At 46.1% G+C, this 25,524-nt stretch overlaps 2 protein-coding genes across 2 annotated transcripts in view; both read left to right on the forward strand.

Moving 5' to 3' along the window:
- Positions 1-16,728, forward strand: part of LOC309526188 (uncharacterized protein) — a 41,187-nt gene extending 24,459 nt beyond the window's left edge. Inside the window, 10 exon segments of the mRNA XM_082212103.1 lie at positions 2,742-3,306; positions 5,912-6,225; positions 7,768-8,061; positions 8,064-8,386; positions 9,204-9,299; positions 9,469-9,699; positions 11,015-11,037; positions 12,455-12,576; positions 13,534-13,566; positions 16,163-16,728. Of these exon segments, the coding sequence (XP_082068229.1) occupies positions 2,742-3,306; positions 5,912-6,225; positions 7,768-8,061; positions 8,064-8,386; positions 9,204-9,299; positions 9,469-9,699; positions 11,015-11,037; positions 12,455-12,576; positions 13,534-13,566; positions 16,163-16,653 (2,492 nt within the window). The 3' untranslated portion in view covers positions 16,654-16,728.
- Positions 16,729-18,109: 1,381 nt separating this feature from the next.
- Positions 18,110-25,524, forward strand: part of LOC309526189 (uncharacterized protein) — a 48,966-nt gene continuing 41,551 nt past the window's right edge. The window contains exons 1-3 of the mRNA XM_082212104.1: positions 18,110-20,350; positions 23,063-23,158; positions 25,212-25,442. Of these exons, the coding sequence (XP_082068230.1) occupies positions 19,925-20,350; positions 23,063-23,158; positions 25,212-25,442 (753 nt within the window). The 5' untranslated portion in view covers positions 18,110-19,924. The remainder of the gene's footprint in view (positions 20,351-23,062; positions 23,159-25,211; positions 25,443-25,524) is intronic.

Genomic DNA, 25,524 nt, shown 5'->3' on the forward strand with positions numbered 1-25,524 from the left:
ATGGTTGACTCACGTTAACATGTCCACCAAGACCCCTAGATCCTTTTGACATGTACTGCTCATAAGCCGGGTGTCCCCCATCCTATAATCAAAATAAAAACATAAACAACCCAATAACCCCGCCCCAAACACATTTTAAAAGGGCATCGGATGTCAATCAGCCAAAGGTTAAAGAGGAATGTTTTTCATAGAATCATAGAATCATAGAGTTGGAAGAGACCACAAGGGCCATCGAGTCCAACCCCCTGCCAAGCAGGAAACACCATCAGAGCACTCCTGACATATGGTAGTCAAGCCTCTGCTTAAAGACCTCCAAAGTAGGAGACTCCACCACACTCCTTGGCAGCAAATTCCACTGTCGAACAGCTCTTACTGTCAGGAAGTTCTTCCTAATGTTTAGGTGGAATCTTCTTTCTTGTAGTTTGGATCCATTGCTCCGTGTCCGCTTCTCTGGAGCAGCAGAAAACAACCTTTCTCCCTCCTCTATGTGACATCCTTTTATATATTTGAACATGGCTATCATATCACCCCTTAACCTCCTCTTCTCCAGGCTAAACATGCCCAGCTCCCTTAGCCGTTCCTCATAAGGCATCGTTTCCAGGCCGTTGACCATTTTGGTTGCCCTCCTCTGGACACGTTCCAGTTTGTCAGTGTCCTTCTTGAATTGTGGTGCCCAGAACTGGACACAGTACTCCAGGTGTGGTCTGACCAGAGCAGAATACAGTGGCACTATTACTTCCCTTGATCTAGATGCTATACTCCTATTGATGCAGCCCAGAATTGCATTGGCTTTTTTAGCTGCCGCGTCACACTGTTGGCTCATGTCAAGTTTGTGGTCAACCAAGACTCCTAGATCCTTTTCACATGTACTGCTCTCAAGCCAGGTGTCCCCCATCTTGTATTTGTGCCTCTCATTTTTTTTGCCCAAGTGCAATACTTTACATTTCTCCCTGTTAAAATTCATCTTGTTTGTTTTGGCCCAGTTCTCTAATCTGTCAAGGTCGTTTTGAAGTGTGATCCTGTCCTCTGGGGTGTTAGCCACCCCTCCCAGTTTGGTGTCATCTGCAAATTTGATCAGGATGCCCTTGAGTCCATCATCCAAGTCGTTGATAAAGATGTTGAATAAGACCGGGCCCAAGACAGAACCCTGTGGCACCCCACTAGTCACTCTTCTCCAGGATGAAGAGGAACCATTGATGAGCACCCTTTGGGTTTGGTCAGTCAGCCAGTTACAAATCCACTGAGTGGTAGCATAGTCAAGACCGCATTTTACCAGCTTCTTTACAAGAATATCATGGGGCACCTTGTCAAATGCCTTGCTGAAATCAAGGTAGGCTACATCCACTGCGTTCCCTTCATCTATCAGGCTTGTAATTCTGTCAAAAAATGAGTTCAGGTTAATCTTACATGGGCAGATATCATTGGAGGAGAATGCATTTTTGCCCTATTTGAGTTCCATTACCAGTATCAATGAGATGAGCAGAGCTTCAACATTCCCAACGGGCACGTCAACTGTCTGGCATCTGCAGAGAGAGGCAGCCTGCCTGACAACGTCTGCTCATCAAAACAGAGGCGCCCCCCCCCCCGATTCGCTCTCAGAGCCCCAAGAAGGTCATTTCACACAGAGAGGGTCAAGGGAGACTAGTCGCTTTCATAAGCAGCAGAGCATAGAGACAGTTTTATGGGTGTCAGTGTTTTTTCTTTTTATAAACTGCCAGGAAAGGTGGGGTAAAACATTCTTTAAATACATAACTGAACTTCGGTGGTTGCCATGAGATGGGTGTGTTCTATGCTGTGGCCTGCTGCCAGATTTACCTGGCATTTCAAGCATACTGTGTTGTGTGAGGGAAAAGATTGAGCTGTGAATCAGGGAGTCTCTGCTTTGATGAGTAAAGAGGCCACTCTCAGCCTCAGTCCTCCCATCTGAAAAACGGGCATAATAAAGTTGACCTTACTTACAGGGCTGGTGTAAGGTTTCTGTGCACAGTGATTTCATTGCCAGAAAATAGGATGGCACATCTCCCCCAAAACCGTACAGAGCTTTCAAGAATCATTACCGTATTTTTCGCCCTATAGGACGCACTTTTCCTCCTCCAAAAATGAAGGGGAAATGTGTGTGCGTCCTATGGGGCAAATGCAGGCTTTCGCTGAAGCCTGGAGAGCAAGAGAGGTCAGTGCGCACCGACCCCTCTGGCTCTCCAGGCTTCAGGAAGCTATCCTGAAGCTTCGAGCAGATATCGGGCAGCCCCACAAGCTTGGGAGACAGCGGGGAGGCGGAGCTTCTCCCCACCGCCAGCCCCACAAGTTCGGGGGACAGCGGGGAGGAGGAGCGCCACCATCCCGCTGTTCCCCGACCTGGTTTGTGGAGTTGCCTGCATCCCGAAGCCTTTGGGCAGATATCCGCAAGCCTGGGGAGACCGGTGCGACTTCCCGCGGGCTCCCTAGGCGTGCGGATAGCAGCCTGTTCTGGGGGCTGGGGTCGGGGGAAGCCCCAGCCCCGCGCCTGGGGGGGAAATATTTTTTTTCTTTATTCCCCCCCCCAAAAAACCTAGGTGTGCCCTATGGGCCAGTGTGCCCTATAGGGTGAAAAATACGGTATTAAGAACTTGTGGAGCATCCTAGTCCTGAACACAGTTATCTGAGTCCTTGTTCATTTCAGAGGGAGTTACATTTCTGTCTAAAGCAAAGTCAGCTCCCCAGTTGATGTGGTTCATCTTTTCTTTCCTCCTCTGCCCCTGCAGAAAACGTAACTTTGGATCCAGACACAGCACATCCCTGGCTCATCCTGTCTGAGGATCAAAAGAGTGTGAGAGAGGGAGAAGTGCGTCAAGACCTGCCAGACAACCCTGAGAGATTTGACACACATGGCTATGTGCTGGGATGTGAGGGTTTCACAGCAGGCAGACATTTCTGGGAGGTCATTGTGGGAAGAGAGGAGGGGTGGGGGGTGGGGGTGGCCAGAAAGTCTGTTGAGAGAAAGGGTGGTTCCTCTTTTGATCCTACAAAAGGGATCTGGGGTATGGGAAAGTGGGACGGTATGTACAAGTTCTGCTCCCCCAGTGAGGAGCCCAAGAGGATCCGAGTGAGCCTGAACTGTGAAGGGGGACGGGTGTCCTTTTACGATGCTGATACAGCAGCCCTTCTCCACGCATATCCGGCAGCCCCCTTCTCAGGAGAGACCCTCCAGCCCTTGTTTTATGTGTCTGCCGAAGGCCACTTAGCACTCTCTGAGGATAGAGACAGACTACTAGCAGATATATTACACCGCATCCTCAATCTATGTTCTCTCTTATCTCAGAAGCAGCTGTAAAGGGGCAGCTGTATTGGCAAAAGAGTGATAGACTGACCCCAGTGTCCATCATGGTGCAACTCTTTTTTTTCTCAGGCCACTTCTGTAAATGGTACAATCGGTTGCGTCAGTCCTGAAACCTGCCTCTTGTCTTTCCCTCATGTTCTCCCTTGGGAATCAGCTGCTTCAAAGGAGGGGCAAAGAAGCAGCCTAATAATAAACACAAAATCAACCCTACCCTCATGCCCGTTCTGATGTAATACTTTTTCCAGTCTCCTAAAAGTCAGTGAAGTCTGACTTACAGCTTTCTATGGAGAATACGCTCATCACTTCTGAATAAAATCAGAATTCTGAATAGGCATCGCTTAAAACCTCCCTCAGCCTCCGTCCTGTTTTCCGTTTCCCTTTCCCTCCCCCAAGACCTTCACTGGCTGTGGAGATGCAAGAACCAAAATCCCTTCTTCTTTGCTGTTGCTCAGGGAAGCTTATGTGGCATTTCAGTAAAATCTCTATATCCAAAGTGGCCCAAAATCTGCACACAGCTTAGTTACACGATCCTTGCCTTGCATGCTTCGTCAAAACAAAAATATCAAGATGGCGCAAGGCTTGGAAGTAACATTCAGAAGGGGCCGTGCGATATCTCACAAGAGCCTCCAGAGACCAGAAAGCAAGGCAGAGGGATTAAACTCTTTTGGCCCTGGGTTTTCCTCTGCCTTCCTTACTGCCCTCTAGGAAGGTTGCAGAAGGCATTTCTGGGGGTCTTTCTGCTTTTATGTGATTTTGCCTTTGAATGCAGACCCCCAGAACATAACCACTGACAAGCTCTGAGGAGAGAACAGAGACAATCTAGGGAATTTCAGGGTGGGTGGGTGGTAGATTCCCATGTATACAATTATTTTCTCTTATGGGCTTTGTAGTTAATAGACAGGTCCATGCAGATCTGTCTGCAGTGAGCAGAAACTAAGCAGTTATGGATCCATAAGGGTCTTTATGGGAGAAGGACTGATTAAGGGTGAGGATTTTCTGAATTAAAATCTGAAATTGGAATACAGAAAGGGGAGGTATGAGGAGGTCGGAGAAGTAAGTTATAAGAAAATAAGGGTTTGAAATTATACTTGTTTTTTGTTGTCTGTGTTTGTTTGTATTATGGTGTTTGTTTATATAATTTGTGAAACTTTAATAAATATCTTATTAAAAAAAGGGAGAAGGACTGTGAGAGAACTGCTCCCCAGGGGACCAGGCAGGTTCCAACTCAAGGAGCTGGTTTGCCTACCTCACATTATCCATTAAAACTTCCAGTCCTGACTCGCATTATTCCAGTCTCAGAATAATTATTTTATTTTATTATTTATACCCCACCCATCTGGCATGGTTTCCCCATGGGCAGCTTACAGTACATATAAAAACATAGTAAAACATCAAATATTAAGAACTTCCCAATATAGGGCTGCCTTCAGATGTCTCCAGAATGTTGTGTGGTTGTTTATCTGTTTGACATCTGATGGGAGGGCATTCCACAGGAACCTACAGTGAATTCATTCTCATCTCATGCATGCGCAGTAGACATTGTAGTTCCCACGTCTAGTGACCAAACGGCACATCAATGCAGCTGTCTCTCTCAAACAAACAAACAAACAAACAAACAAACACAGAGCACTCTGCCAGCTTTGGTTTAAAGCTCACCTGCCCAACTCACAAGTAATTCAAGTGCGAGCATTAAGATCTTGGGACTATTCGCCCCACCCTCCAAAGACATTGGCGTGGGCTGTCCCTTCTCTCTGTCCCCTTCCCGCAATGGAACTTGTTCCCAAATAAATATGTTTAGAGCCACAGTCTTAAAGGAAATCCAGGTACTTCAAGCTGCTTCACAGAGGTCTGTCCCTCTCTGGACGACGGCAACGTCTCATGGAGGCTTGTGATGAATCAGTCGCCACAAGAGCCACTTGCACACCACCTCCGACGCCATGCTTCCTTGTGGAGTCAGTTTGCGTGTTAAGCTGCCAGACATTGAGCGTTGAGGAAGCATGCGATGAACACACGTGTGTGCAAATTCCTTTGATCAGACACCTAGATTTCATTTATTGGTTGCTCAGGAGGGAAGATTCACTGCCAAGACAGCGTAGAGGCTGTCATTCGACACAACAGTTTGTGCCCAGATTCTGTATATGCAAATGCATATACAGTGGAACCTCGAGTTACGTACAGTCCTCCTTGCAAATGCTTCGGGTAACAAGCTCCGCTCATCTGGAAGTAGTTGCTCCTGGTAGCAAACTATGCCCCGGGGTGCAAGGAGGCCCCATTAGCGAAAGCACGGCCTCAGGTTAAGAACGGTTTCAGGTTAAGAATGGATCTCCGGAACAAATTAAGTTCATAACCGGAGGTACCACTGTATTAAATCTACCCAGGTTTTGAACCTTCTTTCATATGGTGGTTCATGTGGTCAACTAAATCTGTTCTGACTAGACAACCAGGGGCATGTTACCCATACACACTAGTGGCGCAGGGCGCCAAGGAACCAAGTTCTGGAGGGCGCCAGGCGAGAGTCTGGGGAACACCGAACGAGCGCGCTGAGTGAGCGAGGGTGAGTGCGCCGTTCCTGCCGAGCGTTGACTCCATTTTTAGCCTGCAGGCACCGAATTCTGCAGGGCGCCAGAAAGCTAAAAGGGGGAAAACCGAGCTGACGCTCAGCGGGAGCGGCACGCACATCTTCGCTCGGCGCAGGCCTGCTCGCTTGGTGTGCTCGCTTGCCCAACGGGTTGAGGAGCATCAGTTCGCCATCCTTGCCCGCCTCTGCCATGCTGCGCCGAAGCAGCACCCACCCGGAGCCTCCGCCTGCCGTGGGGCAGGAAGCAGCCAGCTGAACCGGGAGACGCCTCTGCCTCTTCTCTGCCGGAGGAGCCGCCCTCCAGCTGCTGAGGCTTCTTCCGCTTCTGCTGGTGTTTCCTCCCTAAATAAAGGGTTGACAAGTCCGGGAAATGGGGTGGGGCGGGGGCGCCGGAGGGATCTTTGCACCACGTGCCGGATACGCTTAAAACGGCCCTGTAGACAACCCACGTGCTTTGTCCCCACACTCACTTATTTCGCCCCCTTCCATAGACTAGAACCTCCAGCCAATCAGAATCTATTATTTCTCAGACCTTTCAAAATGATCCAGGCTCTGCCCATAAATATTAAAAGCATTTACCTCTCTTTCTCTTCCCACTCATTCGTCAGTTAAAGGCGGGTGGGGGACATTGCGTCGTTGGCGTTAGATCAAGGACTGCATGTTTAGCATGCAAACTATTAACCTTTTAGTAGGGCACACTTTGGGACGCGGGTGGCACTGTAGGTTAAACCACAGAGCCTAGAACTTGCCGATCAGAAGGTTGGCGGTTCGAATCCCCGCAACACAGTGAACTCCCATTGCTTGGTCCCTGCTCCTGCCAACCTAGCAGTTCAAAAGCACGTCAAAATGCAAGCAGATAAATAGGTACCGCTCCGGCGGGAAAGTAAACGGCGTTTCTGTGCACTGTTCTGGTTCGCCAGAAGCGGCTTAGTCATGCTGGCCACATGACCCGGAAGCTGTACGCCGGCTCCCTTGCCCAATAAAGCGAGATGAGCGCCGCAACCCAAGTCATCCGCGACTGGACCTAATGGTCAGGGGTCCCTTTACCTTTACCTTGGGGCACACTTTTTAAGTAATAAAATAATAATAATACCCCAACCCTCTGCTGGGTTTCCTCAGCCACTCTGGGTGACTTACAGCACATCTAAAACATAATAAAAACATCAAGCATTACAAACCTCCCAAAACAGGAGGTTTTTCCTATGGAATGGCACCAAAATTAGAAGTGTAACAGCATTTGGCACATACATGAACTTTAGCTCACAGCCTATGAGAAAAACATATTCCTGTCCACTTTTGCCACATTTTCTATAACTCTTACCATGCCTCCCCATCGCTCACCTTTTCCCAAAAAGAGTCCAAGTTTGTTTTTCCAGGCATCTGCCCACTTTTCTGCCTCGGTCTCTGGGATCCCCTCCCTCATGTCACCTCAAACCCTTCTGCATGTTGCAAAATTAATCAGAATCCCACAAAATCTTGTGTGAAGAGAAGTCCTTCCTTCCCTGACTCTCCCTCCTTTCAGCTTCACTGGGTCTTCATAGCAGATTAAAAATGAGCCAGTTCTTTTTTGATTATGAAAGACAAAGTTTCTCGTTTTGCTAAAAATGCTGTGTGATCCCAGTGTTCACATAGCGGGGGCGCCCAGTGTTTTTTATCAGAGAGGCTGGTGGTTTTGTCCACATTAAAAATAGGCACCATGATGGAGAGTTGGGCTGCTTCTGCTCTTTACGTCGAGGCTAAGAGCTAGAATGGAGCAATTTGCGGGGGAAATGGAGTTAGGTTTTCAAAGTAGTCTGAGGCTCATGTGAAGTTAGGGAAAATACAACCCCACTTTTCTCCTGCTCTCACTGGAAATGGTTCCTTAAATGAGCAGCCGCCAAGAGCATTCCTTTTAAAATAAAGAAATTAATTTCCTCTGCACGAAAGAGGCTCTCTGCTCCAGCTAACTTCCCAGCTCCATATCAGCAGAGATCTGGACGCAGCAAATCTGAATTTCCTGGAAAGGAAACACGCTCATTTGCAGAAGGAAAAGCGAAAACGAAATCATCTCTCTCCCTGGGGCGGTGGCCGTGGCTGCTTCTGGAGGTAGTGGATCTCTGCGAGGAATCCACTTGCCCCATCTGCCTGGAGTATTTCCAGGATCCAGTGATCATCCCGGAGTGCGGACACAATTCTGCCGATCCTGCCTGACCCAGAATTGGGGGAAATCCGAGGGAGAGGCTTCCTGCCCTCAGTGCAGGGAAACAGTGGAGCAAGGCAGCGTCAGGCCAAACCAGCAGCTGGCAAATTTTGTGGAAATAACCCAGAAATTCAGGCTTCTGGGCAGAAAAATGGAGGCCAAAGGAAAGGGGAGAGTTTGTGAGAAGCACCAGGAGCCCCTGAAGCTGTTCTGCAAGGAGGATGAAGCCCCCATCTGTCTGGTTTGTGACAAAGCCAAGGAGCACGAAAACCATAAGGCAGTTCCTATAGAGGAGGCGTCCCTGGAGTACAAGGTAGGAAAACACTCTGGATCAGTGGCGGAGCATTCCTTGCTGGTGCCCGGGACATGCCGAACCCCATGGGGACACGTTGTGCTGGTGGAGCGATCCCCAGTAACTGGGGCTAAGAGGGGGGGAATTGCGCCGCCTGCTCTGCCATGCAGTGGGGAGCTCGGTCAGCCAATGGGGCCGATGCTGCCCTGCTTTGAGGGGTGCAAGTCTCACAGCACACTGCGAGCCCAGCACCGTGTTCTGAGACTTGCAAAAGCCAGGGTGCCAGCCTGTTAGTCCTTCTTACCTGCCCTACAGATTGAAGACGTTGCGCGAAGGACGCAACAGCTCACAACAGGCCCCCCCCCAGGCTGGCCCATGCTACGCCTCTGCTCTGGATTTACTTGGAATAGCTGTTGACAAGCCAGGCCTGCAAGATCACAGAATCATAGTCGGAAGGGACCCAAGGGTCATCTAGTCCAACCCCCTGCAAGGCAGGAAGGATGCCAAGATACCCCTCTAGCAGGAGCGTTTGTGCAGCCTTGTGAGACTTCTGAAAACACTAGTTGATAAACGTTTCTTCTTCTTTTCGAGGGATGAATTTCCCTCTATGTCCCCCTGCAGCATATTGGGGTCACTCCCCACAGTTCTTCCTCTGGAAGCAACTCCCAGTGAAGGCTCCTAGAACTGGAAGGTGGGGCAAGGCAGGGGGCAGGAATGAAGGGGAACCTCCGGAAGGACCCGGGAATGTGGGGCAGGGAGCAAGCATATGATTCAGTTGCCTGATATTACTAAAACGCTCGAAAAAGCAACCCAGCTGGGATTTTGTTTTTTTTTCCAGGATCAGATCAGCAGATGCCTAGACAACGTGAGGAAGGAGAGAAAGAAAATTCTGATGTTTAAAGCAGATGCAGAAAAGGAAAGCCAAGAGCTGCTTGTAAGCATCCCTGTTATTTGAAGTTGAAAAAGTGCTGTAGTCTTAAATCTCTCTAAAATGTCAGACATGCCCTTCCAAGTGAATTCTGATAACTGGTCTCTTCATTCTGCAACATTGTGCCTGATAGTGGCCTGCTGTTCTCCTCCTCTTTCTCTTTTTGCTGCTGCAGAAGCAAATGGAAGCAGAGAAGGGGAAGTTGGTGGCTGAGATCAGGCAAATGCACCAGTTTCTCGAAGAACAAGAGAAGCTTCTTCTGGCCCAGATGGCGGAAGTGGAGAAGGAGATTGCAGCCAAAAGGGAGGGGCACCTGGCCAGACTCTCCAGGGAACTTTCCGCTTTTGATAGTGCCATCCGGGAGATGGAGGAGAAGCTTCAGGAACCAGCGAGTGAACTCCTGCAGGTGAGGCCTCATCCTGATGCGAAAGGGTGGAGTGTGCTGCTTCAGACTACAGTGGTACCCCGGATTACAGACACTTCAGGTTACAGACTCCACTAACCCAGATGTATTTTAATTAATTGATGCATATTCTGTTGTTTTTATGATTATGATTATTATTACTACAGTGGTACCTTGGGTTACATACGCTTCAGGTTACAGACTCCGCTAACCCAGAAATAGAACCTCGGGTTAAGAACTTTGCTTCAGGCTGAGAACAGAAATCGTGCGGCGGCAGCGGGAGGCCCCATTAGCTAAAGTGGTGCTTCAGGTTAAGAACAGTTTCAGGTTAAGAACGGACCTCCGGAACAAATTAAGTACTTAACCTGAGGCACCACTGTACAAGCATTTCTTAGTCATTCTCCACATAAAAATACTGTTGTAAGAGAAACAAGCAGTACATGAATTCTAAAAGGTGTCATTATAGGAGCCAACTCTGAGGGGCTAAGGTCCCTTGACACCCCAATGAAATATTTGAGAGGGCCCCCCCCCCAATAATGGACATTTGTTTTGAAATGGGGTTTGTGTACTGCATCTTGTGATTGATTATGTGGGGCGGAGCTTACCTGCCCACCCCCAATATTTTTACTACATCAAACCACAGGCCCTTTCCGTCCGGCATACTGTTCATTGGCCAACCAAGGTCTCTGGGAAGCCCACAAGCAAACAGAGCTCTGTATTCTATTAATGGGGATGACTATCTTAGGTTCATTAATTTCAGTGTGCCTGAGTAAAAGCGAGTTGAATACAACCGATACTGCCTCCAGCACAGGCTTTCCAAATTGGCACTGCATCACTTTTTCATTCAGATGCTGTCTTGGGTCCAGCCAGAGAGGGGGTGACCTAATATTATTATTATTATCATCATTATTATTAAAATAAGTTTGTGTACGACCCTATACCCACAAGTCTCAGGGTGGTTCATAGGATATGATTGAGTGTGGGATGTACATAGCAGTGAACCGATTAGTTGCATGTGAACATGGAGTCAGCATGCACTGCAGGCAAAATGGCAAATCAGGAAGGTGGGATTGAATCTCTCCGGTGTTTGGGTGACTTGGTCAAAAGAGAAGAAAGGGACCTTTTATTCGTTATCACTGGAGTGGCTGACTTTTGCCCTCTGATGGTTATTCCAAATTACATGGCACTGCATATTTTATTGGGGGTCTTTTGTGCTTGGCTAACCTCTCACCAATTCAGCTGCTTAGTATTTATAACTGACCGCAGCACTCTGTGCAGAAATGGCTCCATGGATATCTTTTTCTTTCTTTCCTTCCAGGATATCAGAAGCTTCTTGCAGAGGTAAGTGATGGAAAAAACCCTTCCTTATTCTGATGCTACAAAAGTTCCTGTTTAACGGGTGAGAACCTCACTCTCCAGTTCCTCCTCCCAGAGATAGCTTAGGACTCCATCGTCCATTTCACAAGATCACAGACAAAAATAGGGACACATTTTCATAGTCATTTGTAGCTATTGGTCTCATCTACAATCATGGGAAGGAAGCCATTCCTCGTTCCCCTCCATTGCATATTTCTGGAGGCCCTTCTTTATGATGGATTCACTTACTTTGCAATTGATACAAAAAGGGGGGGACATTCCAAAGGTACTTGTAAATATCTTCACTATAACTTACCCTTAAATATCCAGTGTATTTCTGGCTTCTGCAGGTTCTTCCTCAGACATAAGAATGTGAAAAAGGGCCCTGCTGGATCAGGCCAGTGGCCCATCTAGTCCACCATCCTCTTTTCACAGTGCTTAACCAAATGCCTGTGGGAAACTCATGATCAGGATCCGAGCAACAGAGGACACTCCCCTCCTGTGGATCAGAGGCACCACTGCCTTTGACTCAGCCATCGTGAAGAGTAGGCGCTGAGAGCCTTGTCCCCAAAACAACTGCAACATATTCAAACACTCATGAATTTTGAGAATCTTCCATGTTTAGAAAATACTGCTTTAATTTCTAATATTTTCACCATTTTTATAATATAACAGCTGTGCTAAAATACGTTTATGTTAATTGCAAAAGCCATTCTAAAGCATTCTGAACTTCCTTATATTTCAGAAATGCCCATTGTAGTCAATGGTCAGAGAGTCTGTGAAGAGGAAAGGCGAGTTAACCACTGGCCCTAAGGAAGGGCCCATTGTAGTCCTAAAATCACTCCGTAAAGACCCAGTATTGTTCACTTTTCTTCACAAAAATAATTTGCATATATCAGCTTCTTTAATATTTGCATATATCAGCTTCGTCTTTATAAGAGGGGCAAGGTGTGGAAAGCTTGAAACTAGAAACCAGGAAAGCAGAAACCAGGGACTTTCCTGGATTTACGAAAGCCATCCCGGCAGCTCTGTATAGGGAAATTTTTAAAGGTTTCATGTTTTACTATGTTTTTATATATGTTGGAAGCCACCCAGAGTGGCAGGGGCAACCCGGTCGGATGGGCGGGGTATAAATAATAAAATATTTATTTATTTATTATTTACCTTCAGTCTCATATTCATATATTTCCTTCAGTATATTTTGGAAGCAAGTGAGTGTCAGTTTTCCTTCAACTTGTTAGGTGCTCTCTAGATGCTCCTTTTTGCCATAGGAAAAAACCTGTTCCTAAGTCTTCATGATATATATCCATCATGCCTTTATTGTCAGGATGAGACACCTGTCTTCTCAGAAAGCTCCTTGCATTGTAAAGATGGTGGCTTGACTTTGTTCTTCTTCTCCCAGGTCTCAGGAGAAGGAGAACTTAGAGGATCCTCCGGTGGCTTTTCCTCCTGCCCTGAAGTGGAGGATCTGGGACTTCGGAGATATTAATCCCTTCCTGGAGGGAGTCATGGAAAAATTCAGAGGTAATAAAGAAGGGCTGAAAGGATTGTTTAATGGATGTTTATGACAGGCTCCAAGTCATACGGATTATTAGCCATGCCAGGAAAAATGGAAGTTTATTTATTCTCTTTCAATATCTAGAAGCCATACTTTCACATGTGAAGACTCAGAGCTTATGCTGCTTTCTTTACACAATCACAGCTTTACGCGGATCGCTATAAAATAGAGAGCGGGCAAGAAATTATCGTTTACTGGGCTCCGCCTCTGCCTTGTTTATTAGGCTCTGAGAGGCTCCATCAAGATCTTATGGGAACATGCCAAATCTCAGATGGAGTACAACCCTCACATAAGTTGCGAGTTGTCTGTAAAAAGTTGTACTTGACCTCTTCACATCTCTCAGCCAGGCCTTAGGTGCTTTCACGCATCTTAATTTCCCAAGTATCTTCACCTACACCCCGCAACGGGGTGAGCTCCCGTTGTTTGGTCCCCGCTCCTGCCAACCTAGCAGTTCGAAAGCACATCAAAAGTTCAAGTAGATAAATAGGTACAGCTCAGGTGGGAAGGTAAACGGTGTTTCCGTGTGCTGCTCTGGTTCGCCAGAAGTGGCTTTGTCATGCTGGCCACATGACCCGGAAGCTGTACGCCGGCTCCCTCGGCCAATAAAGCGAGATGAGCACCGCAACCCCAGAGTCGGCCACGACTGGACCTGATGGTCAGGGGTCCCTTTACCTTTACCTTTAAACTACAGCCGTACCTTGGATCTCAAATGCCTTTGCTCCCAAACAAATTGACTCCCGACAGCCAATGAGAAACTGTGCTTTGGTTTCTGAACGTTTTCGAAGTCGAATGGACTTCCGGAACGGATTCCATTTAACTTCCAAGGTATGACTGTACAATCTCATGAGTTCGTATTGTCATTGCTAGATGAGTTATCAAGACAGTGGCAAGATGCTAAATCTCTGTTCTCTTTTCTCTTCCAGACACCCTGAGATCTGGACTTCAGCAGCAAAAAGGTAAATGTCAGGGTTTAAAGGAGGAACAGTTTCAGGAGTGATGGAATCTGCTTCTCAAAAGACCAGGCTACTGTGGATCTTCTGTCCATCACCCCCCACCCCCAGCCTCCGTTTGCACTTTCTATGTCTCTTTTACAGTTTTTTGTCACTTTCAGGAAGTGATAAATTGTACTTAAGGTGTTATACTCCCCCAATTTTCTTGTCAGTGAGTAGTTCAAAGATGTTTCCTTATGAAGGATATCATTGGAGGCTTATGACATTTCATCCTTTTTGAGTTTTTTATTTACCAGTATCAATAGACTGACAGAGCTTAAACATTCACAACAGACAAGTCCACAGATTGGCATCAGAGAGAGGCAGCCAGGACCAAGACCATGACATGTTCTCAGCCGATAGAGCCCAAACTCCACTCCCTATTTCTCCTCCTTTGCTATACACTCAAACATTAATTTTTATTCTTGACAGACTCCTGATAACATCATCTTTAGCTAGTACTTTTTTTTTCTTGGTGGGGGGACATGCCTCCAGATACCTTCTAGCTATTTTTTTGCTATTTAGCCAGAAATCTCTGCGACAACAATAACAAGAGACCTGACAACTGTGGCGTTCGTACGGAGCCCCCGGTCATCTCACGGACTATTGACCCATACACCACTAATCCGCTGCCACCAACCAGGTCCTCCCTGGTAAAATCACTTCAGTCTCAGTCAGCTTTTCAATTAATAAAGAAGAGTGTATTGTTTTTTAGACACAAACAAAACTTTTACAGCATTCCAAACATTGTTGCTCTTTACTTTCTTAGTCTTATTTTCCTCTCTCTATCTCTTCTACCTCCCCACACTCAAGAAGCCACAGCCCTAACTGTCTCTCTATTACCGACTGCCTTTCCTAACCAGCCAACCCACGAAAACCCACCCACTACCCACCAACAACTCCCAACCAACGTCTTCCAGAACTCCTCCCAGAACTGGTTTTATAAACCCACTGACTCCACCCCCCTGGGTCCTGTCTGTGCAACCTATTTAACTATTTCCCCTCCAGCACTCTCTTATATATGTTAACGTCACAGCAACTTCCCTAAGCCGTTTTTTGCATATGTGAGGAACAGAGAAGAGAAAGATGAGTCATATAGCCTATCTGGTGTGGGGAGCCAGGATGGCATCTTTGCATTGAAGGTGAGGGTGGGAACAGCACCTCCTAGGTGTTACCGGGTTTGGCTTTAATAAAGTACCGTATTTTTCCCTCTATAAGACGCACCAGACCACAAGACGCACCTAGTTTTTGGAGGAGGAAAACAAGAAAAAAATATATTCTGAATCTCAGAAGCCAGAACAGCAAGAGGGATCGCTGCGCAGTGAAAGCAGCAATCCCTCTTGCTGTTCTGGCTTCTGGGATAGCTGCGCAGCCTGCATTCGCTCCATAAGACGCACACACATTTCCCCTTACTTTTTAGGAGGGAAAAAATGAGTCTTATAGAGCAAAAAATACGGTAATTTAAATACAGTCATATCTTGGGTTACAGATGCTTCAGGTTGTGCATTTTCGGGTTGCACACTGCGCCGGACCCAAAAAGTACCAGAACGGATTACTCCAGGTTTCGGCGCTCGCGCATGTGCAGCACCACTAAATCACACTTTGCGCATGCGGAGAAGCGCCAAATTGCAACCCACACGTGCACAGACGCGGCGCTGCGGGTTGCGAACACTGCATGTTGCGAATGTGCCTCCCACATGGATCACGTTCGCAACCCGAGCCTCCACTGTAGTTAAAGAGACTTCTACTGTATCTCTCCCTTTATCCTGGGAGCCCAGGGGGGGTTGCATTAAAACAACTCATAGCAAAAGGAAACAATATCAACAATGTAATAGATGTCAATTTAAAATATAGAACTATCAATTTTCTGCTTCACTCTAAACAAACCAATTTAAGTTTGTTCTTGGTTAACCACTCACATCAAGAATTCCAAGCAGGAAATTTTAGACGGGGAGTATCAATCAGAGGACAGAAATACATTTTTATGTATTGTTCTTTTTATAAACTACCTGGAAAGATGGGGTAGTTTAAATATGTTTAAATATGTAAATATGTGCTTTAAATATGTATGCTTTAAATATGTATATATTTAAATATATATGCTTTAAATATGTAACTGAAACTTGAGAGCTCCTGCTCTCAGTTTTACCTAGCATGTCCAGCATGGTCTGTCATGTGATGTGAGGTAAAAGATTAAGATGTGAATGAGAGTCCCTGCTTTGACTCCCTTCTGCCATGAACTGTGGAGGGTGGGGGTGGCCTTAGACAAGCCACTGTCTCTCAACCTCAGTCCTCCCATCTGAAAAATGGATATCCTAAGATTGACCTAACTTACAGGGTCGTTGCAAGGGTTATATGTAGATAATGTGTGCTAAGTACTTGAAAGAACTGCAAATGTTTCAAGAATCCTTATTAAGAACTTGATGAACATCCCTGTCTCAAATGCAGAGCCATGGAGTCCCTGTTCATTTCAGAGCGGATGCTCTTTCTGTCACGTGCCTAAGGAAAAGTCAGCTTCCCCGTTGACGTTGTTTCTCTTCTCTTTCCTCATCTGCCCCCACAGAAAATGTAACTTTGGATCCAGACACAGCACATCCCTTCCTCATCCTGTCTGTGGATCGAAAGAGTGTGAGAGATGGAGAAGTGTGTCAAGACCTGCCAGACAACCCTGAGAGATTTGACAGATATACCTATGTGCTGGGATGTGAGGGTTTCACAGCAGGCCGACATTTCTGGGAAGTCATTGTGAGAAGAGAGGAGGAATGGGGGGTGGGGGTGGCCAGAAAGTCTGTGAAGAGGAAGGGTCTTTTCTCTTTCGGTTCTGGGGAAGGCATCTGGTGTTTGGGGAAGTGGGGCGGTGGGTATCAGAACTTTGTTCCAAGAGAGGAGCCCAAGTGGATCCGAGTGACCCTGAACTGTGAAGGGGGACGGGTGTCCTTTTACGATGCAGATACAGCAGTCCTCCTCCACTCAGTCTCGGCAGCCTCCTTCTCAGGAGAGACCCTCCAGCCCTTCTTTTATGTGAGGGAGAAAGGGAACCTGAGACTCTCTTGACTGAAGGTGCAGACAGACAAGGGTATATTCATTGCCATTATGACACATTCATTCTCCTCTTCAGGACTGAGCTGACAGGCTGCCAAAGGCCACCTGAAAATCTCTTGAGTGTAGAGACAGACTAGCTTCTCAGTTCGCAGCTTTTCCGTGCCAGCAATCCTAAATCAGCAGAGCAATGCGCAATATCAAACCGCTTCAGGAGCTTTGACCCAGACAATGAAGGCAGTAACTCACAGAGGCAATTAAGTACAGACAGAAATATTTCACTACCGGGTCATAAAAGCTTAATGGCTCCCATTTACAGAGTTCGTCTGACTAAGAGTTTCTTCCTTAGAGTTACCCAGGCTTTGCTTTTTGCGACCCACAATGCCCTGCTCTTCCCTCTCTGTCAGCTTGCCAAATAAATGCATACTAAACACACTTTTCATACAGCTGCTGTAAGAACAGAAGCAGCTCCTCTCCCAGATGCGGCCTTGACGAAAGATAAACATCCAGCTTTCTGACAGCTTCTAGCAGTTTTCGGAACCTTCTGGAATCTTCAAGATCATTCAGTTAGTTCTGGAAAGAATGAAAGCTCACCCTCACCCCAACCACTCATCACCATGATGACATTTCAGTCGTCTCAACCAAAATCCCTTTCCTTCAATTTATGTGACAATTCGGCAAAATCTCTCTATTCAAAGAGATCCAAAATTTGTGCATGACTCACCTATGCATTCGCAGCCTTGGGCAATTTGTTGAAACAAACAAACAAAAAATAGAAAGAAGGGGGGAGACTGCAGGGCAGGGCGAGACACTGAACTAATGTGGAAATATGTTTCATGTGTTAACATCTTTGCTTTTATTAAAGATACTGCTACTATTTGCTTATTATTTGTTATTTCAGACTCAATAGTATAATAGCCCCATCTATCCCACATGACACTTCCCCCAAGGATATAAACGGGTGAGTGATATCCCATCTGATCCCCACAGCAATAGGGCTGCCACTGCCTCCAGTTTGTTACTTAAACATTTCAAATCATGTCAAGCAGATGGGGTGTCACACATCATCATAATTTATTATTTATACCCCGCCATTTGGCTGGGTTTCCTCAGCCACTCTGGGCGGCTTCCAACAAAACACTAAAATACAATAACCTAGTAAACCTTAAAAGCTTTCCTAAACAGGGCTGCCTTCAGATGTCTTCTAAAAGTCTGAGAGTTGTTTATTTCCTTGACATCTGAAGGGAGGGCATTCCACAGGGCGGGTGCCACTACCGAGAAGTCCCTCTGCCTGGTTCCCTGTAAATTCTCGTAGTGAGGGAACCGCCAGAAGGCCCTCGGCACAGGACCATATGGGGGGCACTTCATTTCCACATTTTTGCCACCCAAATGAAGGAGGAGGAGGAGGAGGAGGAAGAAGAAGAAGAAGAGGAGGAGGAGGAGGAGGAGGAGAGTTTGGACTTGGCCTTTCACTCCCCTTAAGGAGTCTCAAAATTAAAGCTACAGCCCCGGGCCCACTTCCCTGGGAGTAAGTCCCTTTGAACTTAATGGGATTTACTTCTGAGTAGACATAGGAGTGCCTATGTTTTTATAGATAGACGAAAATGATTAGCTCACAGGTTTTGGTGATTCTCCTCTTCACACAGCACTTCCTGTGGTGGTGGCCACTGACTTGCACGCCCTCTTAAAGGAGGGTTTGAGGCCCAAAGCCCTTTACTTTTGTTTGCCTCCACAGCTTCAGCTTATTCAGAGGTAGACTGCCTCTGCGCCAGGAGGTTCCTCATAGCATGATGTTGTGTTCTGGCAGCCCCAGAAACAGTTCCCCACTGACCTGACCTGCTGCCGCCACAGGGCCTGTGCAAATAACACATATCTTAATGATTAACATAAGCTTAATGGATCTAAGTAAAACAATGTCTACATGGAGATAAACTGCTCCCCCACTACTTTTTGTGTGTCCTCCCAGAACTTTTCCCCGCATGGTCTGAAGATATCCCACCTCCAAAAGCTTTCAGAAGTCTCCCCAGGGACACCTCAGGCCTTTCTTAAGCTCTGGACCCTTCTGCAAAAGGAAGCAGAATCTATGAGGATCCAGAATCTGAATCTGAATGCAGTTTCTGGTGGCTTTATAATGGCCTTAATTATTTTCTCTTCATTTCTACACTTAAAAATATACCCAAATTAAGGGAAAATAAAACCCTCACTTCAGCATGGATCAAATGAAATTTGTAAAAGCATCAACACAGAACAACATAATCTATTTGTAATACAGTGATACCTCAGGCTAAGTACTTATTCGTTCCGGAGGTCCGTACTTAACCTGAAACTGTTCTTAACCTGAAGCACCACTTTAGCTAATGGGGCCTCCTGCTGCTGCCGCGCCGCCAGAGCCTGATTTCTGTTCTCATCCTGAAACAAAGTTCTTAACCTGAAGCAGTATTTCTGGGTCAGCAGAGTCTGTAACCTGTAGCGTATGTAACCTGAAGCATATGTAACCTGAGGTACCACTGTATATTTTTATTAGGAATATTGATCAACCACCAACAATAATAACTTTAGCAGTATCTTAAAATATTACAAGTAGGGAGGGAGAGAAAGAACATTCTTCTGCACCCCACCTCCCCCCAAAAAACAAATGCTGGCCGTGAGTTAGCTCAGCCTTCTGGGACAGCTTGTAAAAAAATATTTTTAAAGTTTTAAAAATCCATCAGAGAGAATGGACAGGCTGGAGATGGGACCAGAGGAAGGATAGGACTGGGAAGGAGCTGGAGCTGAGGAGCAGCTTAAAAATCCCCCAGTTCCCTTCACATGTTCTCTGTGGTTGTGAATGCGTGTCAAATTGCCCAGCGGGAATGTGCAGAGCAGTGGGAGGTTGGGCTGTGTTGCTTTTGGACTTTGAACATTGTGCCCTGCTGCTGGAAAAAGGCACGTGAGTTTGAGTTATTCAATCACTAGCTTTCGAAGGAGAAACTCCCGCATCTCCACCTTTCAGAAGAAAATGGTTCCTTAACTTAGCAGCAACAAATTATTCACATTCTTTATTTTTTAAAAAACAACAACAAAACATTCCCATGTCAAAGAGACTCTGTGTCACAGCTGAATCCACAGCAGAGACTGAAATAACCTCATCTGAATTCTCATCTCTGTGTCCCACCTAACTCCCCCTCTCTTCAGACAACAGTGATCTCGAGCCATCGGGTCTGAATTTCCTGGAAAGGAAACACGCTCATTTGCAGACGCAAAAGAGAGAAAACTAAACCATCTCTCTCTTCCTGGCGAGGCAGCCATGGCAGGGAGTCCGGCGCAGGAGCTCTGCGAGGAAGCCACTTGCCCCATCTGCCTGGAGTATTTCCAGGATCCAGTCATCATCCCGGAGTGTGGGCACAATTTCTGCAGATCCTGCCTGAGCCAGTGGTGGGAAAAATCTGAGGCGGAGGCTTCCTGCCCCCAGTGCAGAGAACAAATTAAGCAGAGGAACCTCATCCCGAATCAGCCACTGGCAACTGTTTTGGAGACGCTGAGAGCCAAAGAACTCAGTCTTCGGGGCTGGGAAACGGTAGGAGGAAAGGAGAGAAGGTGTGAGACACACCAGGAGCCCCTGAAACTCTTTTGCAAGGACCACAAAAGGCCCATCTGTCTGGTGTGTGACAGGTCCAAGGAACATGAAAGCCACAAGGTGATTCCTCTGGAGGAGGCGTCCCAGGAGTACAAGGTAGGAAATCACTCTGGATCATGATTTTGTCGACAAGGGAAATAGCTGTAGACATGTAGGACCAGTGCTTTTCTTCCTGGGGGGACACAGGGGGACGCATACCCTTAGACATTTTGTGAATCTTTGTACTTTTGTCCATTTGCTGTATTTATTTTCCCCGGTTTGAACTATAAAATCATGATTTTCATGAGTCAAAATGAGAGTACCCCTAAACATATATTTTAGGGGGGGAGCACTGAGTAGGACCTACAACAAAATTTCCCCCTCATTACCAAAAGTGATTTCTCTAGGAGGAATTCCTGTGCAGCATTGTAAAATCCTGCATGCCTGTTGAATTTAACTTAAAAAATAAAATAAAATTATCCTCTCTACGAGAGTGCACAAATCCTCATTTGAAATCTAAAAAAGTGATTTAAAAGTTGAGTATTGCCTGATGCATTAACTCATATAATGGATCCACTGTTCTGAGACTTTGATTAAAGCAAAACAAATTTTGGGACCTCAATACATGGAAAATGTGCCCCCAAAAAGTACAGTGGTACCTCTGGTTAAGCACTTAATTCGTTCCGGAGGTCCGTTCTTAACCTGAAACTGTTCTTAACCTAAGGTTACAGATGTCCCTGTTTACCGGGGACAGTCCCCGGATTTACAAACCCTGACAAAATCCTATCATTCCTACTGAAGTGGAAAACTGTCCCCAGATTCATTGAAAAAAAATCTGGTAACCTTATCTTAACCTGAGGCGCGCTTTCGCTAATGGGTCCTCCCGCTGCCACCGCAATACCGGCGCGCGATTTCCGCTCACATCCCGGGGCAAAGTTCGCTACCAGGAGACCTAGTTCCGGGCTAGCGAAGCTCGTTACCCGAAGCGTTCGTATCGAGGACGGTTTGTAACCCAAAGTTCCACTGTATAGATGAAAGCAACCAAAGCAATCTCCCAAGGAAAATAAGAAGAGGGGGTTTGGGGGTTACGTTGCCAAAAAAAAAAAAGGACACTAAAGCAGGATGAAGGCAACACAAAGTGACTTTGCAAAAAGTCATGCTGTCTCAGTTTGGAGAAACCAGCTTGGACCTCTTAACACATTGGAGTTCACATAATAGACTGAGAGAACAATAGGCTTGCATTCCTTCTTCCTAAGATGAGCGGAAGTGACTTCGCTAAGCCTGGCAAGACAGCTTACTCTATGGCAGGGGTAGGCAAACTAAGGCCCGGGGGCCGGATCCAGCCCAATCGCCTTCTCAATTCGGCCCTCAGACGGTCCAGGAATCAGCGTGTTTTTACATGAGTAGAATGTGTCCTTTTATTTAAAATGCATCTCTGAGTTATTTGTGGGGCATAGAAATTCGTCCATTTCCCCCCCCCCAAAAAAAAATATAGTCCAGCCCCCCACATGGTCTGAGGGACCTTGGCCCATGGCTGAAAAAGGTTGCTAACCCCTGCTCTGTGGCATTAACCCCTTCATGCATTACTTAGATTTATGCGGGTTGATTATATGAGGCTCGTTATGGCACAAAAAAATGTGTAGGCAACTGAACACCCAGTCAAGTACTACCCCACAGTGCCCCTCTGCATGTGGGCTGGAGCAACTCCACTAGTAAGTGGGGCACACGATAGAGGTTTATGATAGGGTTGCCATATTTCAAGAAGTAAAAATCCAGACACAAAAAGTTGCTGAGCAAAACCCAGACATTCCGCCCTTGGAACATGTCTGGGGGGAAACAGAGATATGGCAACCCTGTTAGTTTCTGTTTGTCCCTGCACAGCTGCTTAGAGTCACAAAACTCTGTTTACATTCCAGAGACTTTCCAGGCTGTTGGAAGTCTCACGGAAGACAGGAGACGGATCTGATGTTTACTGGTTTCCTATTCCTTTGTTTTCAGTTGCTCTCTTCTCTCACAGAGAGAGGATGTGTTTTTTGTCTACGTAGTTAGGAAAATAAAACTCTTTGCAATGTAACCATAAATCTCATCACTTCCGCGTGCTTCCTTGATTCTCTGCTGGATGGGAATATGCCTGAGGCCTCATCAAAGGCTCAGGTCATTAACTATCGGAGGCGATTCCGAATGACTAAGCCAGAGGAAGATGAGCTTTATCAGCTTGGCCGAGCGGAGATCCCGACAAATCCTAATTTGTGGGATTGTGTGAGATGTGTCAAAAGTGGAGGGGTGGGTTAAATAGAAAACCTCAAGTTTCTCTGCTCAAACATGAGATGATTACAGTGGTACCTCAGGTTAAGTACTTAATTCGTTCCGGAGGTCTGTACTTAACCTGAAACTGTTCTTAACCTGAAGCACCACTTTAGCTAATGGGGCCTCCTGTTGCCACCGTGCCGCCGGAGCATGATTTCTGTTCTCATCCTGAAGCAATGTTCTTAACCTGAAGCACTATTTCTGGGTTAGTAGAGTCTGTAACCTGAAGCGTATGTAACCTGAAGCATATGTAACCTGAGATACCACTGTATTCATAATCTGGACATGGGAAGGAGCTCTCTGTCTGCCCCATCTCGAGAGGTGTTGAACCCATATTGAATCTAGTAGCCTCCTCGCCCCACTTCTGTGTTACAGTGGGGAAAAGAGGGCACCTCGGAGACCTTAGCAAAAACACCCTGGAATGACAGAGCAAGCATATCGATCAACTTGCCTGTTCCATGTATACTAAAACAATTAGTAAATAAAAGTGGGAGCCAGACTGGAATTTTGTTTTCTCTTCAGGATCAGATCAGCAGCTGCTTAGACAATCTGAGGAAGAAGAAAGAGAAAACACTGGCATTTAAAGCAGACATGGAAAAAGAAAGTCAAGACCTGCTTGTAAGTTACTGTTCCTGGGAAGTGAAAAAGTGCTATTGTCTAAAAAAGGGGGGTTGCCAAGCCTTTTGGACCAGTGGGCGCATTTCAACTTTGGGGAGAGTGCTGGGGGCGCTCTTCACAAAATGGATGCCACGGGGAGTGTGGCTTCACTCAAAATGAGAGAGATTTATCCCATAATACTTTCTAAATGAACATTTACCGTATTTTTCGCTCTATAACACGCACCAGACCATAACATGCACATAGTTTTTAGAGGAGGAAAACAAGGAAAAAAATATTCTAAACGAAACAGTGGATATATGATTTTTGTGGTTCATGCTGTGGCCACAGACATGTGATCTGACAGTGAGTTTGGAGTAGCCCAATGCAAAAATCCTGAGGATCCATGTGGATCCATGCTTTGTAACCATGTTTTTGCATCACTGCGGCCCCAGGCAACAGTGGGTGCGTGATTTTTTTGGTGCAAGATGTAGCCATGGACATGCTATGTGATCTGATGGTGAATTTGGGGTGACCCAGTGCAAAAATCCTGAGGATCCATGTGAATCCGTGCTTTGTAACCACGTTTTAATTGGGGAAGGAAGGAATAGCACTCAAGGGACAATGAACACGCGTGGGGTGTATGGAGAAGGATGCTGCTAATAATGCAGAAGAGGGGTTTAAGGGGAGAAGAAGCACGTGTGGGGTGGGTGGAGAAGAATGCTGCTAATAATGAAGAAGAGGGGTATAAGGGGAGAAGGCTCCTCTCCCCTCCCGCTTTGCTCCTTTAAAGAAGCAGGCTCTCTGTCCCTCTCTCCTCCCCACTCCGCGGCTCTTCTCCCGCTTTGCTGTTTCACAGCGAGCCACGGAGGAGGGAAGGAAGGGGAACCATGGATCCTCTGCTCACGACTGCAGCAGATCCCCTCCGCCACCCGCAGGCATTCGCTCCATAACACACACAGACATTTCCCCTTACTTTCTAGGAGGAAAAAAGTGAGTGTTATGGTGCAAAAAATACGGTATTTAACTCCATTATTTCTTTGCTGTTTCACATTTCCTATCACTTGTGGAAAAGGTCTCCTTTTTCTTTCTGACATCTCCAACACGTGGCAGGGGTGGGATAATTTGTATTTATTTTGTTTATCTTTACTGGCATGGTGTACCACCTGCTCATTATTTTATAGCAATTTTCTGTTATCCCTGAATTCAAAGTAAACCTATATTCAATTAACAATAACTTCTCCCACACTTCCAATTTCCCCAATGTTCTGGGATATTATACCATAAAATTCTTCTGGGTCCGTACTGTATATCAAGAACGACTGATAACTTTTTACCAAAATGTTCACCAAATTTTCTCAAATTTGTTCAGCTTAATTAGGAGTTTTAATATAGCCTTGCAATTTAGAACAGATTCAAAAGCATTCAGACCATAAAGGATTGCTTCCCACCGTCCATCCCTTAATCTCTAAATATGAAATCATGTGGTCCTTGCCTAATTAAGGCCCAAATGCTAAACATATACTTTTTCTACATTTTAAACTTGGAAACATCCTATTCTACAGTATTATGTTTATTATTGATCCCAAGGGAGAAAATTTAGAGCTGAGCAAGCTTTTATATCAGTCCCATAACCTTACCAAATTAGAAAATAAACAATTTTTCAGCAAAAATGGTCTGTTGTATGTTCCCCATAATATTCTATTTAATGGTACTTCAATCAAATTTGGCTCATGTTTAGCTGTCTCCTCATAGACATTCATAATCCATTCTACTACTCAATTTATTACAGCTGAAAAATACAAATCTGTTATATTTGGAAGTTGCAAACCTCTCTTCTTAGTATCACATATAGCTCTGGCTTTCTGTCTCGGCTGGTTATTTTGACATTTAAATTTTGGTATCAGTTGCTGCCATTTATTCATTACTGAAGACGATATTCTAACAGGTAGATGTTGTGAGAGAAAGTTACTTTTAGGCCGATCCTTCTGAAATCTGACCTCTGGATGCTGCAAAGCCAGACTGTATTTCTGATATTGTCCTCCTGTCTCTTCCTTCCACTTCCTTATCGCAGAAACAAATAGAAGCAGAGAAGGGAAAGATGGTGGTTGAGTTCAGACGACTGCGCCAGTTTCTGGAAGAACAAGAGAAGCTTCTTCTGGCCCAGATGGCAGAAGTGGAGAAGGAGATTGCAAAGAATAGGGAGGAGCACCTGGCCAGACTCTCCGGGGAACTCTCCTCTCTTGACAGCCTCATCCGGGAGATGGAGGAGAAGCGTTGGCAGCCAGCGAATGAACAACTGCAGGTGAGGCCTCCTTCTGACGCTGGGAGATCACTTCTGAATTCTGCCCCACATTTTAAAATGTTGATGAGAAGAAGAAGCTGAG

This window comes from Podarcis vaucheri (assembly GCF_965113315.1).
Source record: "Podarcis vaucheri genome assembly, chromosome: 2".
In the NCBI taxonomy this organism is placed as follows: domain Eukaryota; kingdom Metazoa; phylum Chordata; class Lepidosauria; order Squamata; family Lacertidae; genus Podarcis; species Podarcis vaucheri.